Source organism: Dermacentor albipictus, unplaced genomic scaffold (assembly GCF_038994185.2).
Source record: "Dermacentor albipictus isolate Rhodes 1998 colony unplaced genomic scaffold, USDA_Dalb.pri_finalv2 scaffold_21, whole genome shotgun sequence".
In the NCBI taxonomy this organism is placed as follows: domain Eukaryota; kingdom Metazoa; phylum Arthropoda; class Arachnida; order Ixodida; family Ixodidae; genus Dermacentor; species Dermacentor albipictus.
Window position 1 is genome coordinate 3282627 of NW_027225575.1, and position 14445 is coordinate 3297071.

Sequence of the window (14445 nt, forward strand, 5' to 3'; positions counted from 1 at the left end):
TTACTTTCATTCGTTACTGACTTTAACAACGCCGAACCGTCAATTTCCTTTTCCCATTCCTATTCATCACTCAGCATAAACTTCCTTGACATCTCGGTATCTCTGTGCAATGGTACCTTAACGACAAATCTTTACAGAAAGCCCACTGACCGACAGCGATTGGCTGTGGCGGTGGAGCGCAAAGGACACGGCACTTATCGCTCTTTCTGTGTTTCTCAGGTTGGCTGGGGACCCAACGCTACCACAACCGGACTGTAGTACAACTTTTCTTGGACCTGCCCAGCTGCTTCCATGTTCAGTAGCGTCCTACCTGCCAAAAGCATTTTCATCGCCTCTGCCAAACTGGACATTTGAACTTCGCGCCTTCTGTTTGCAAGCCGGACCACGTGTGCCGCCACCGTCGTCGACGAAGCGCAGCTTGTAACTGAGCTGGGGGCGTTTCCTATCACATTGGCTGTGGCGGTGGAGCGCAAAGGACACGGCACTTATCGCTCTTTCTGTGTTTCTCAGGTTGGTTTCTTTCTTTACGTTACTCATCTTGCAACGCGCTCTTTCCGCTACAGCCAATCTACAAATTTGTGTTCATTTGTTGCTCTCATTGCCCTATTTTGGAAAGTCATAGACCTGCACAGCTGCAAACTATGTCGCGTTGCTGTGAATATCGCTCTGTGATAGATGAAAGCGAATTGTTTCTGACTTGTTCACAATGTGAATTTTCGTACCATAGCGGTACCTGCTCCGGCGTTGCTGAAAGTGCCATTAACGGCAAACGAGATCAATTCAAAAAGAATTGGAAGTGCGAGTCTTGCAAACCTACAGGAAGTAAAAGCTCCTCCTCTGATAAAGCATGTAAGAATGAAAGTGAGATAATCAAAAAACTTGCCGAAATGGACCAAAAACTAAACTTGCTTGTTAGTCTGCCAAACAAGGTAGACGGGATCGAACAGTCCATCCAAACACTTTCCGATCACTTTGATGAAATTCAACGAAGGCTTGAGAGCCACGAAAAGGAATTAAACACTGTCAATCAGATTCAGGCTGACATAGACGCACTTGAATGGCACAGCAGACGTCTTAACATTGAGATACACGGTGTACCTGAGGCTGTCAATGAAAACCTACTCGAAAGGGTAAATGATCTTGCAAAGAAGCTTGAACTTCAACCTCTATGCGAGGAAGATGTTGTGGCAGTTCACAGGCTTCCGGCAAAGCAAGGAAAAATGCGAGGAATTATTATCCGTCTTGCACGGCAGGAACTGAAGGATGCGTGGATTGCCAAAAGGCGAGCCTTAAGAGACAATCAGGGCAACATCTTCATTAACGAAAACCTAACCTCTCGCTCGAGGAAACTCCTCGCCACTGCCAAAGAATGGGCAAAGGAGGCGGGATACCAGTTCGTGTGGCACTGAAATGGAAAAGTTCTCGTACGTAGGGCAAACGGTGAATCGGCAGTTGTCGTTAAGGGCGAAAATGATCTTCGTGCTCTATTGCAATGAACGCCAATTTGTTGTTGCTATTTGCTGTTGTTGTTGGCAAGCAGGATTGGTTCACATTATTGGCCACTCAAGAGAAGGGACTGTCTTTCATACATATGAACATTCAATCAGTCTCCAGCAAGCTACCAGAATTAGAAACCTTTTTTTCTGATATAAATAATCAGTGTAATGTAGTCATGCTAAGCGAAACATGGTATTGCTCTGATGATGTTTTTCGCCTGCCTTGCAAAAGAGTGTTTTATAAAAACCGAACTTCACGTCGCGGTGGAGGAGTATCTGTTCTGATAGATGATTCTCTAACATGTGAACTGTTAGCCGAGTATTCTTGTATGACAGAAAATTGTGAAATGTTGTGTGTACAAACACCGGGTGTACTCTTTGCAGTATGTTACCGCCCGCCGGATGGTTTATTGGAACCTTTTTTCATTTTTTTAGAGCGCATGCTAGAATTTGCGTCAGAAAACAAATATAAAGTGGTCTTAGGAGGAGACTTCAACATTGATATGAGTTCCGATGGTGCTAGGAAAATGATATTTCAAAGAATTTTTGTGGCAAGCGGATGTATAAATGCGGTTGAAACCTTCACAAGAGTAACAGAAACTACGAAAACCACTCTTGATCTCTTTATAACGAACTATAGTCCTTTCTTAGTAACTAGCGCAGTCTTAAACTGTCCTCTCAGTGACCATATGCCAATAGACATGTTTATCCACACAAGAGCAAACGACACGGAAAACGATAACACTGAAAAAACATTTCAGACAATAAACGAGCACACACTAACTGCCTTTCAGGATGCCATGAGACAAGTATCTTGGAAGGAGGTTTTTCAACAAAACGAGGCAGAGCCAGCATACAACATCTTCTTAAAGAAATTCTCAGCTGTTTATGCGCAACATTTCATACATAAGAAAAGAAACCAGAAAGCTTATCGGAAACCTTGGATGACCAAAGAGCTTCTAAAAAAATAAAGAAAAGAGATAAGCTTTATGCCAGGTTCATAAAATCTCGGAACAGCGAGGATTTAAAATCCTTCAAAGTTTTTAGAAATAAATTAAATAAAGAGCTAAGAAATGCAAGAAATCGCTATTATTTACGTACTTTTTCTTCATGCGAGGGACAAACAGAGCAGATGTGGAACAAGTTAAATGAACTAATGGGACGTAAACAGAACACTGAACCTATAAAGAAAGTTTCTGTAAACGGATGCATTTTAACCGGAGATAATCTAGTTAACGCATTTAATGATTACTTCACAGACACTGATTCCCATTTATCACTAAGCCCACCATGTACATTTCAATTCCCTGCAACCATGGACACTATTTTTTTCCAACCGACAACACCTACCGAGGTTTGTTCAGTTTTTCTCAAACTGAAAAATTCATGCAGCTACGATGCTGATGGCCTCCAAATAAGACCTATCAAACACGTCATTTGTGACATTGCACCTGTGTTAGCTTATATTTCTAACTTATGCATAACATCAGGTACTTTTCCCGAAAAAAATGAAAATTGCAAAAGTAATTGTGTTATATAAGAAAGGTGACAAGCTTGATTTAAAAAATTACCGTCCGATATCTATTCTCCCGCAGTTTTCTAAAGGTCTTGAAAAAATCATTCTTAACCAATTAACATCTTTCAGCAATAAACACAAACTAATAACAGACGCTCAATACGGTTTTCAACAAGGTAAATCAACAGAATTAGCACTAGTAGCACAAAAAGAATATATACTGCAGAACCTCGAAAATAAGTCACTTGTAATTGGTCTATTCATAGATTTCACAAAAGCATTCGACTGCATAAACCATGACCTCCTAATACTTAAGCTTGAAAGATATGGCATCAGAGGCCTTCCTCTTCAGTTACTGACATCCTACCTTAAAAATCGACAGCAATATGTGGCTATAAACACTAACATATCATCTACACGAAAAATACAAACAGGTGTCCCTCAGGGAAGTATCCTTAGCCCATTTTTGTTTAACATATACGTAAACGACATAGTTCTTATCCACCGAGAAGCAAAATTCATAAACTACGCGGATGATACGCGTGTTTTTTTATCAAACAACTCTTTTACAGGCCTCATTAATGCAGCGAACAACCTACTAACCCATCTCTCAAAATGGAGCCAGGACAAATTTTAAAAGTAAACTCGAATAAAACACAAGCAGTCATCTTTAAAACAAGAGGTACATGTACTCCATTGACCCACAACATATTTTATAACTCTGAGAAAATAGAGGTTGTTGATACGGTAAAAGTACTTGGCGTATATTTTACCGACACATTGCAATGGGGCGCTCACGTGGATTTTGTACTGCAGAAACTGAGCCGCGTAACAGGTTTACTACATCGAAATCGCTACCTTTTACCAATGTCAGTTAAATTGATCATTTATAATGCACTATTTGCCTCGCATGTAAATTATTGCCATCTTGTATGGGGCACGACATCAGCTTCCAATCACTCTAAGATACTATTGATGCAAAAAAAGATAATACGCGCTATCGCAAATGTGCCATACAACTCACACACTGAGAATCTTTTCACCAAGTACAACATAACAAAAAGTCATCATCTCTACAAACAAACCCTCCTACGCACCTATTACTTTCAGGTAAAAAATAGAAGCAACTTAATTACAAATATAGCAAACTTAAAAGAGAATACACCTACATATGAGACGCGCAGCCATGAAAAATGACTCATACCCTTCTCGAGGACAAATTACGGCCATCAAATGGTCGCAAATACCTTGCCACTGCTAATAAATTATTACCTAGAAGCCGGCATTGACATCCATGCCTTGACACCATCGGAGCTCATCTGTCTGGTGAAAACTACCATTTAAATCACCATGATTCCGTAAAACCATATGCATTCAATGAAAGAAATGTTTTTATTTTTATGTAACCCACTCTTCTTTATTTTTTTCATTTCTGAAAGTGTTCTTTGCCACCGTTCTGCCAATATGTAAAGGGGGCCAGGGATCACTCAAGCTGCCAATAAGCAGCTTTTACCTTGGCCCCCTCCATTTGCTTGTAAATGGGCACAAATAAAATGAAATGAAATGAAATATCTGCATTTCAAAAGCAGCCATGTCAAACATTGCAAAACGAGCATTCCCTGCAGCCAAGCTGTCCGGTTCAAAAGAATTTGTTCGGACGACAGTGAATTCACTCGCAACTGTAACCAGCTTCGTAACGCACTAACCGTACAGAAATACCCTTCACAAATAATTGACGATGCCCTTAAACGGGCCGACTGTCTCGACCGGAAAGAACTGATCAGCACGGACAAGCGATCGGCGCCGATTTCACGAGCTAATCTTATCCTAACCCATTCTGCATCTATTCATAACGTGTCGCACATTCTTAGGAAGCATTATGACATACTGACACAGAGCGACCGTCTTAAAAACATTTTCACGGAATCACCAAGAGTGGTCTATCGTCGCTCTAGGAATCTGCGTGACCTAGTAACCTCTTCCAAGACTAAAGCGATTGCTCCTGTTGCGATTGATCCCTGCAATAAACCCCGTTGTAAAGTTTGTACACATATGACCACGTCAAAGACTCCTAGAAGCACAGCATCAATTTTTCTGTTAAAATCAACGGCGACTTCACTTGCGACTGTGCTAACATCATCTACCTTCTTGAATGTTCAATATGTCAGATGCAGTATATCGGTCAGACCGAAACATCTTTTCGTATCAGATTCAACAACCACAAAGCACACGTTAACAGCTTGCCGCATCTTCCATTATCTAAACATGTTCGACTGCCAGGTCATACGTTTGACAACATTAAAGTAACAGTAATACAATCAGGCTTCAAATCACACCCTGATCGAGAAGTACGAGAATCCTTTCTCATTCATAAACTTAACAGCGTTTCATCTGGTATCAACGAGAGCGTAGGAAAAATGTCGTGCCTTTCTGCCACATCTTGATATGCATATTCTTGTACAGCATTGAGTAATCATGCCAAATCAATTTGTTCCTAGTCTTGCCATGTCGCACTTGATATCATTCTGTGACCTCATGTATAATCATCGCGATACCATAATGACGTTTCATACATATCATTTATTGTGCTTAAGATATACATACTGCTGCACTTTTTCTGTTATCATTTGGAAGTGTACACGTGCATGCACTGCTGATTATGCGCACGTGCGCATGCCCATAAAAGCAGGTGCGCACTTGTATCTGTGTTTATTCTGACGAAGGCCGTGCCACGGCCGATACGTTAAACCATTAAAAATGCAATTTTCGTAAGTGTGCTCCTTCGTTTCTTCAACTATATATATATATATATATATATATATATATATATATATATATATATATATATATATATATATATATATATATATATATATATATATATATATATATGTATGCATGGTGGTATGCTCCAGACCACAGCGTCGGTTACACTTCGCTCCTAGAAGTGACAATATACGTGTGTCGAGTGAGGTACAGAACAACACTGCAATTTAGTAAACGTGGCATAAATCATGGATCCGGGACCTCACAGAGGTGCAACATAATGCTTACCGCATTTCTCTCGCATTTACCACTAAATTACCATTAATTTTTCCCTCCCCATGTGTACGGTAGCCAATCGGGCACGTGCATGGTTAAACCCCTTGTCTTTCGTACTTTCATTATCTGCCCTTTTTTTTAGTATGTTGCATTTTTTCTGTCGGCGGCCTGCCTCATTTCTCACAGGACGAAGCACAAAATGAAAGAAGCCTAGCTGCGCTAGTCGAGGGCAGCTTTTTCGGATTCCTGATGCGTCGATTTAAAAGACACATTTGTTATCCAAGCCTAAATGACAGCGATACAGGCGAGGGGAGTTACGGTAGCTGGTGGGTTTGGACTAACGACGCTACTCACGCAGAATTTTCCTCTTTTGCATGGTTGTGAACCGGAGTCAAAGGTAGGAGGGTAAAACGCCTTCCCGAAATGAAAAATTCGGAATGACCATTGTTCGAAGGTTTGACGTAGGTCAAGGACCCACAATACGAAACACCCTCAAGTGGGTATCGGCTTACAAAGGGGGAACTCACATGAAACGTTTTCAAGTGGATAGGCTTTTAATTATCCTGAGGATATCTTTATTAAAATTCACTGCTCTTGCTGTACGAGACATACAACGAGCATCATCATCTATATACCGACGCTTCAACCTCGGTGAATGGGTCTGCAGGATCGGTGATCTTTCCTACAAAAACCTCCACCATAAAGATTCGACTATCTCACCAGACTACATCGACTGCCACGGAGCATGCTGCTATTCATTGTAATTTCTGATGAACTACCTAAGAAATGGAGCGTGTTCAGTGACTGCAAGGCTGCTCATCATTGTTTGGTTTCTGCGTTACGCCGCGGACCCCATGAACAACTAGTTCTAGGAATCAGACTGCTGCTTGATCACCTCGTCGAGCAAAGACACGACATCATGTTACAGTGGATTCCAAGCCACTATGGCATTATGGCCAATGAACATGCCGACGCAGCAGAACGATCAGCACATGAGGAGGGCTTGCAAGACTCCATTCCATTCTCAAGAACAGCCGCTGCAATGAAAATTTGCGTGCTTGCAAATGAAGCCATCAGAACTTTATGGAACACACCAAGTTTGAAGCACACACGTCTGCACCGACTGGATCCATCCCTGCACACGGAACCGACTGGACACATGCACACGGGACTGCACGCATACACAAACGCGCGTATGCTCGCACACGCATACGCGCACTCGTGCGCACGCAGAATCAAATACGGAGACACAAACACGTATGCACATGCAAATGCAAGAACACACGCACGCATGCTCAGGGCATCAGCCGCCCGACGCATATACAATCTCTCCCCTCCCCTGCTGCCTCCCAAAAACATGCGCGTGCAATAGACTGAATGGCACTCGTTCTGCAGTCACCGGTCAAACACCAGCTGTAATAAATGGCTTTATGGTTTAAATTTGGCGCTTCCTCAAGTCAATGTGCCCTCTGCCCAGAGGGCCCAAAACTATCTGTTCCTGTCGTGTGACATAACTGCACATCCCCGACCAAAATACTGCTTTAACGCACCCCCAATGTTCCGACTGTCATAAATGCATATGTTGTTATAAAAGACTACCCTCTTGGCGCCGACAGTTGAAACTTGTTGATACTCGGCTATTATATAGAAATAAAATTGTTTAAAATTTGGCCCATTCAGTTACGCATGTGAATCGCCGTGAAGATCCACAGGATGGTCAAGGTGCAATGCCCAGAATTCCTGAGAACGTCCATGCTACAAGGCACGATAGTATATTTCTTTAACGTAACACAAAGACATGCGCATGTTTGTTGCTATGTTGTCCAAGGAATAATATATGATCATAAAAGCAATGACTTGACAAATAAGCAACCCATTCCAATGTTTTAGGAAGTAAAAATAGAAAATATGGTATTTCAAGAGCCGTCCTAAGCAAACTAAAACTGAAACCAAATCATGAGCTTTGTGTTTCGGCCGTCTGGTGGAAGCGGCGTAAAAAACTCGTATCACGGCATCGAACCGCTGCCCGCATGGCGCGGAACGATAGGTGCCATCGGTTAGACGACTCGGCCGTGTGTTCCCAAGTTACCACGAGATATACGCTCGGGTTTTTATAGATACCACGTTAACTTGCACGACTGTGTGTCAAAAATCGCTTTTGGGAACAGTGTTACGCCATGTGTAGAGAGTCGAGATAGGCATTAATCGAAAGCTGAGTATCTGGACTACAAACGCTGCAGTGACTTTTACGATAGACGGCGTAGTTTTATCACAACTGCTGTTTCTGTCTCGAAAATCGAGTACAAATTTTCGTCGTTTCCATAGGATTTCAATGCTGAATCTTTAACCACTCTGGGGACAAAATTCTTACTTGCCACAGCATGATCACTGCATTTGGCTCGTGTGTATTGTCTTCCAGAACATGTCTGTCCCCTGCCTTTTTCAATAATCGACCTTAAGCTTTTGTTATTGACGAAAACGCCGCTCGTTCCATTTAAAACGCGCTAGCTTCGTGGCGGGGCCGCTTGGGGCGCTCGTTGGTACGCGTCCAATAAGAGTCGATTGGAAGATTGGCGAAAGGAAAGTAGGGAAACGACAAAAATAGAGACATCCAAAAGCAAAGTGCGCAATAGGGAGTGTTACGGTTGGCGTGGAACACCTCTGGCATAAAGGATGCTCAAAGACCATGCCTAATAGAAACAAAGGATGGTTTCATAATTTGCTATGGTTGTCTCGAGTGGTTGCCAGTCTGGCAAGCGCCCCGCAATGATGACAGGCCCCTTTGTGTGAGCGACTCTAGGGGAGAACCCTTTTCACAAACTGTGCCACTCCAGGGGAGCACCGTTTCCGCAAGCTCGTTTCCGCAAAGAACGCCCCCACGTTGGGTGCATGTTAAAGAACGCCCCAGGTGGTCAAAATTAACCCTGAGTCCCCAACCACGCCATTTTTTTAACCACGCCGAGCAGTTTCACATATCTTCTCATACTTGACAACGGGTAAGTCACTACAAAAACGCTTCTTTTTCTTCTTCTCCTTCTTCTTTTTTTGATGACATATACAGCTTCTTCAAAGCACGGCAGGTAATGGAAAATTAAATTTAAACAGCCGTCGAAGAATCTTCCTCTGGAGGCACGTGGCAGGCCGTGTTTTTCAGGAAAGAAGTGGTTGGTTGGCATACCTGTGTGGTGTCCGCCATAAAGAAAGAAAGAAAAAGTAAAATAGCATGATTAGCACGTAAAAGAACATATCCCCGGAAGCATCCAAACGTGGAGGACAAAGTTTATTTTTGTTTTCTTTTTGTTTCTGCAAGACATGCACAAAGCGTATTTGCCTACTATTCGGAAATCCGGAAATTTTATTTCTACGAACGCGCAATGCCAGGTACAGTTCGCATTTATTTATTTATTTATTTATTTATTTATTTATTTATGTATTTTTGCAGTGGCCTGCTTATGGGTGTCTCGTGAGGATCGCATCCAGCGATAAATGTCGCCCGACACAATTCTTGTCGCGCAGAACTTTATGCCCCACTTACTAACAAGAATAAAAATTAAGTATGCAAAGGACGAAACACCGGTCTTTCCTTGTTATTTTGTATTTGTTGTTGTTTAGGCTCGACCCGCCGTGATTTCTCAGTGGCTATGGTGTTGGGCTGCTGAAGACGAGGTTGCGGGATCGAATCCCGGCCACGGCGGCCGCATTTCGATGGGGCCGAAAACGCCTGTGTACTTAGATTTAGGTGCACGTTAATGAACCCCAGATGGTCGAATTTTCCGGACTCCTTTACTAAAACGGCGTCCCTCATAATGAGAAAGTGGTTTTGGCACGTAAAACCCCATAATTTAATTTTTTTTCTTTAGGCTAACAAAGACACCTGCTATGATGAAATTAGTTTCGCACATGTATAAGCAAAAAAAATAAAGATGCAAAATTCCACTGCTAGATAAGGCGTAATCTTCGACCTGGCAACCTGGACCAGTGGTGTCACCACAAGCAATGCGTAAAGAAAGCATGGATTGAGGTTGCATGCACACATGCGCACAGACACACACGTGCAAAAATTAAGTATAGTGGAATCGCTCTGGCATTCTGAACCAGGCGACAGGAGCAAATACTACCCATATCGCAGTAGACGCACAAAGATGTACATAACTTTAGTTCGCCGACGAAATGGCTTGTTAAAATGGCGAGGCAGCGCTTCAATTCCCTGCATTGCTACAAATAAACTACCGACAGGCTGCGCTGGAACTGGGAAATCGTAATAACTGGTCCACGACTATCTAGCGTAGGCATTGCGCAAATAATAATAATAATAACAATAATAATAATAATAATAATAATAATAATAATAATACGAGGCATCGGCTGGAGACTCGCAAGCAAAGCTTACCGACTCGGTCTCGTTGATCAGTCCAAGCTTCCTCCACAAAGCGAGAAATAAGCTCGATGTCAATGGTATATTCTGGCTGTACTGCTTGCGACCACCTGAAACGACATTTTATGCAGTCCAAAACTTCTGCGGGGTCAAAGATCTCTCTGTCCAGGCCCGGTTTACTGTCCTACCATAGAGCACGTGCGCGCGCGTGTGTGTGTGCGTTCGTGCGTGCGTGTGTCTGCGCGTGTGCATGCGTGCGCGTGTGCGTGTGTTTGTGTGTGCGTGTGTGTGTGCGTGTCTGCGTGTACGTGTGTGTGCGCGTGTGTGCGCGTGTGCGTGTGTCTGTCTGTGTGTGCGTGTGTGTGTGTGTGTGTGTGTGTGTGTGAGAGAGAGAGAGAGAGAGAGAGAGAGAGAGAGAGCGGCTGCAATGTCTCAATGTCGGCACCGAGGTGGAAACCACTCACGCCCGCTCCGGTCGCGGAGACTCAAGTCCAGTAACCTCAGCCCAAGTATCCGGTATCCTGAACCGAAGCACAACCGCAGTGCGATTCACGCAAGCAGAACACTTGCAGCCGCCCAGCAGTACGCTTTGCATATAGACTTTATAAAGAGTTTCTAAAGAGACATGTACATAAAGCTGGCGTTGAGGTAGGTCACGTGTGAATTACATCAAATCCCTCGTCTTGACGCGGACGGTATTGAATTGAGGAGCAACAGCGGCGACTCGGAGGCAATTTTCTACGCAACAAAGTGATATATCGCCACTCAGTTGGAAAACGATGGTAGACTTCTGGACGAATGCTCTGTCGATCTAGTTCGACTTAAGAGGACGCTTTAACTCGGGGCCTCCGGTCTAAATACATGGAACGGAAAAATCGTTTTTCTGGGCAGCCACTTCACCAACTTTGAGGGGGTTTGTCTCGTTTAAAATAAAGAAAGTTAAAATCTAGTGACTGCTGGTTTCGATTTTCTTATTTAGACCGTCAACTTTTTAATAAAAATTGACAAAAATCGCAAATTTTTAGAAAACGAAACTATCAAGCTTCCAACTCTGCAACTCAGCAATGACAATTATAGCAGAATTGTGTAAATTGTTCCTTATGGCAGATCTAAAGCGGACAAAATTGATATATTATTCATGGCTTTCAAGTCAACCACTAATTTGTGAGCAGGACTTTTGCAAAACCTTTGTAAACAATGTAATAAATTCACGTAAGATATAAATTGACGAATCGAATTTGTCCGCTTTGGATGCTATAATGGATGGAGTTCACAGAACTGCGATGTCTGTTCTAGGTGCAGAGCAACGAATTTGTAAACTTCTTGCGTCTACTTTTTTCAACCTTACCAATTTTTGAAAATTCCATTAAAATAATTCAGGCCATAAATCGCAATTCCGCTTCCAACAGTCACTAGATTTCAGCTTTCTCTCTAAAATGCAACAAATTTCATTACATTTGCCCAGTGGTTATCTCAGAAGAGCGTTTCAGTGTTTTACATGTATTTGAATAGACGGCATTGGAGTTGGGCCCTGCTGAAGCTTCCACCTAATATTCTTCTTCAGTGCTCCTTTAAGGTAGAGGTGGGCGAATATCATTCTCTAAATACTAAGTGAACACGAATAGTAAATGTCGAATATCGAATGGAATATTGTATAGTCAGACGAAGAAGCACACATTTATAGCAGGAAGATTCATTGCGGTATAAGTAAGTACCAAGCTTGTACTGACTAGTGAAAAAACAGTCTTCTGTGATGGACAATTAGTGCTCTACTGCTTAAAACTGAGGCTAATTGTCAGTGCAAAAATAGCCTTTCAACATCTTTAGAGCCTGGTTGCATACAAGCTTTTCACTAATGAATGGTGGCTGTGACTAGCTTTCCAAAAACGCCAAATAAGTAGTTGATAAAAAGAAACGGTGAAACGTTGTGAGAAAGAAAAACTGCAAAAGGGCTTGTGTTCCATAGGCACATGTAAAGGGGCCCGTTCCAAGAAACACATCACTGGTTGTAGCATGAAAAATAAAACTTCTACATGACTAGACAGCAAGAAACATTAAATTACAGACTACCAAGCGAAAACCACAGGTTTTCATAGGCTACCGCCGTGAAACTGCAAACACAGCTTAATTTGCCCAGTTTCTTTCTGCATTGCTTCAAAGAGATTCTTTCCTTGTTTCATTTCTGATATTTTGCGATACTTTGTTTGCCAGACGGAGAAGAATAACCCAGGTGATTTTAATAGCCGGTTGTTGCAAAATATAAAGTCAGTCTCAACATTCGAAGTGACGAATAGTTCTTTTTAGAATACACATAGTTAGTGTGTAATATTCAATTGGTATTCGAAACTTCAAAGATTCGCCTTTCCCTACTTTAAGGAGACCGTTTGGTAGCGAGCTCGCTGTGGAAGTAGTAGAGACAAAATAGAAAACAGCTTACTTGTGTCTAAAACCCTGAGGTTGCCGAAATGTTATGATAAAGAAAACTAGATGTGTCATGACGTAATACAATGATGCAGTTAAGTGCGATATTTGTGCAAAAAAAAAACTGGCTGTGGCTTAGCTAAGGTGAAGCCCAGGATGCGAAGCATACTAGCCTTTATTTTAACGCGACAGCGTTAAGGAGCTCGTGCCGCAGAAAAGCCGGTGTCGTCGGCGTCGGCTCAGGCGTGCGGCGCTTGCTCAGGCGCACATTTCGTTGTCGCGCCGAACGCTGCGTTGCTCGACGCTGTCAAGAATGGCGAGTTCCGCAACAAGATTGCCACACAGTTACGACAGGGCGACACGACGCGCACCTCTCCCTCTCCGTCGCTGCAGCTGGGAGGCGTTCAAAGAAGCGGCCTTTGCGCTGGAATCCGCCGCCTTCCACCCGCCCCATCGACATTGTGACGGGACTAGTTCGGCGTGTGTGAACAATGATTCCGGAGTTCCCCAACGCGGAGCTGATTTGACACGCATGGACAAGCTGCCGTGGGGACGACGTATTTTGGTGCGTCTCACGCTTCGGAGTGGCGCAGAACAACGAGCGACCCTCGATCGGCTCCGATAGCTCCCGGAACGGCACCCCGCGCGGTTGCCTCTGTGTACAGAGCGCGGTTGTCTTTGTGTACGTAAACTGATCTTCAGAGCAGCTGCGAGTTGGTGATGTGTAAACGAACAGTCGCCGCGTCGTAGGACCGGCGGATCGAGTGTATAAAAACTGTGGTTGTGCGAATGCTGAGGACACACTTCTCTTGAGCAGTCATGTTAGACTGAGTCACTTCTCTCATGCAGTCATGTTGGACTGTTACTCTTTTTCTCAAGCAGTCATGTTAGACTGATTTAATTTCTGTAAATAAACCCTTTTCCTCGTTCTCGATGAGAAGCAGTTCTTCACTTCATCAACGATCTCAGCGTAAATAAGTTGGACGACGGCATGGGCCAGCTACCTCCGAATTCATGCCGTACTCCAATCTTGGCAAAGGACCACGGACGATGGGTTTGAGCCCCCAATCCTGACAACTGGCTGACAGCGGTGAGATGGACTTTGCGACATGGTGCTGTATCTGCGGTCAGTGCTTGGTTTTTGCTTTGACTCTCTAGGCTTCATTTTGTGGTTGTTCTGTTTAGAACAGTAGGGAAGCTAGATTGTTGTGTGTTAGCTAGGTTGTGTTTTCCTAGCTAGATTTAGAGAGCAGAATCAAGGCAGTAAAGCAGCAGTCATGGAGTTAAGGACACTGCTGAGAGACGAGTTGTTGATTGTTGGTGAGGAACTGGGCCTAGATGTACGCAAGGAAATGCTCAAATCGGAATTATTGGAGCTAATTTCCAATCAGGCCAGTGAGCAAGATATTGAAATGGGATTGGAACTTCTCAAAAAGAGAGAGAAACGGGAAAGAGAAAGAGAAGAACGGGACAGAGAAAAACGAGAGAGAGAGGAACGGGATAGAGAGAGAGAGGAACGCGATAAAGATCGCGAGTTAAGAAAAATGCAACTTGAACTTGAAAACAGACGTTTGGAGTTGTCTCAAGGAAGTGAA

General features: G+C 43.2%; 1 protein-coding gene and 1 long non-coding RNA gene across 5 annotated transcripts in view; one reads left to right on the forward strand and one right to left on the reverse strand.

Moving 5' to 3' along the window:
• The first annotated feature begins 325 nt into the window (after window positions 1–325).
• The window catches only part of LOC139052279 (uncharacterized), a 38821-nt gene continuing 24701 nt past the window's right edge, over window positions 326–14445 (forward strand). The window contains exon 1 of the long non-coding RNA XR_011509814.1: window positions 326–510. This is a non-coding gene — a long non-coding RNA (uncharacterized lncRNA). The remainder of the gene's footprint in view (window positions 511–14445) is intronic.
• The window catches only part of LOC139052278 (sodium-coupled monocarboxylate transporter 2-like), a 43767-nt gene continuing 35310 nt past the window's right edge, over window positions 5989–14445 (reverse strand). For all 4 annotated transcript variants that reach the window (XM_070529354.1, XM_070529355.1, XM_070529356.1 and 1 more), the window contains exons 14-15: window positions 10445–10539; window positions 5989–9232 (exon numbers count right to left, since the gene is read on the reverse strand). In XM_070529354.1, coding sequence (XP_070385455.1) covers window positions 9152–9232; window positions 10445–10539 — 176 coding nt within the window. In that variant the 3' untranslated portion in view covers window positions 5989–9151. The remainder of the gene's footprint in view (window positions 9233–10444; window positions 10540–14445) is intronic.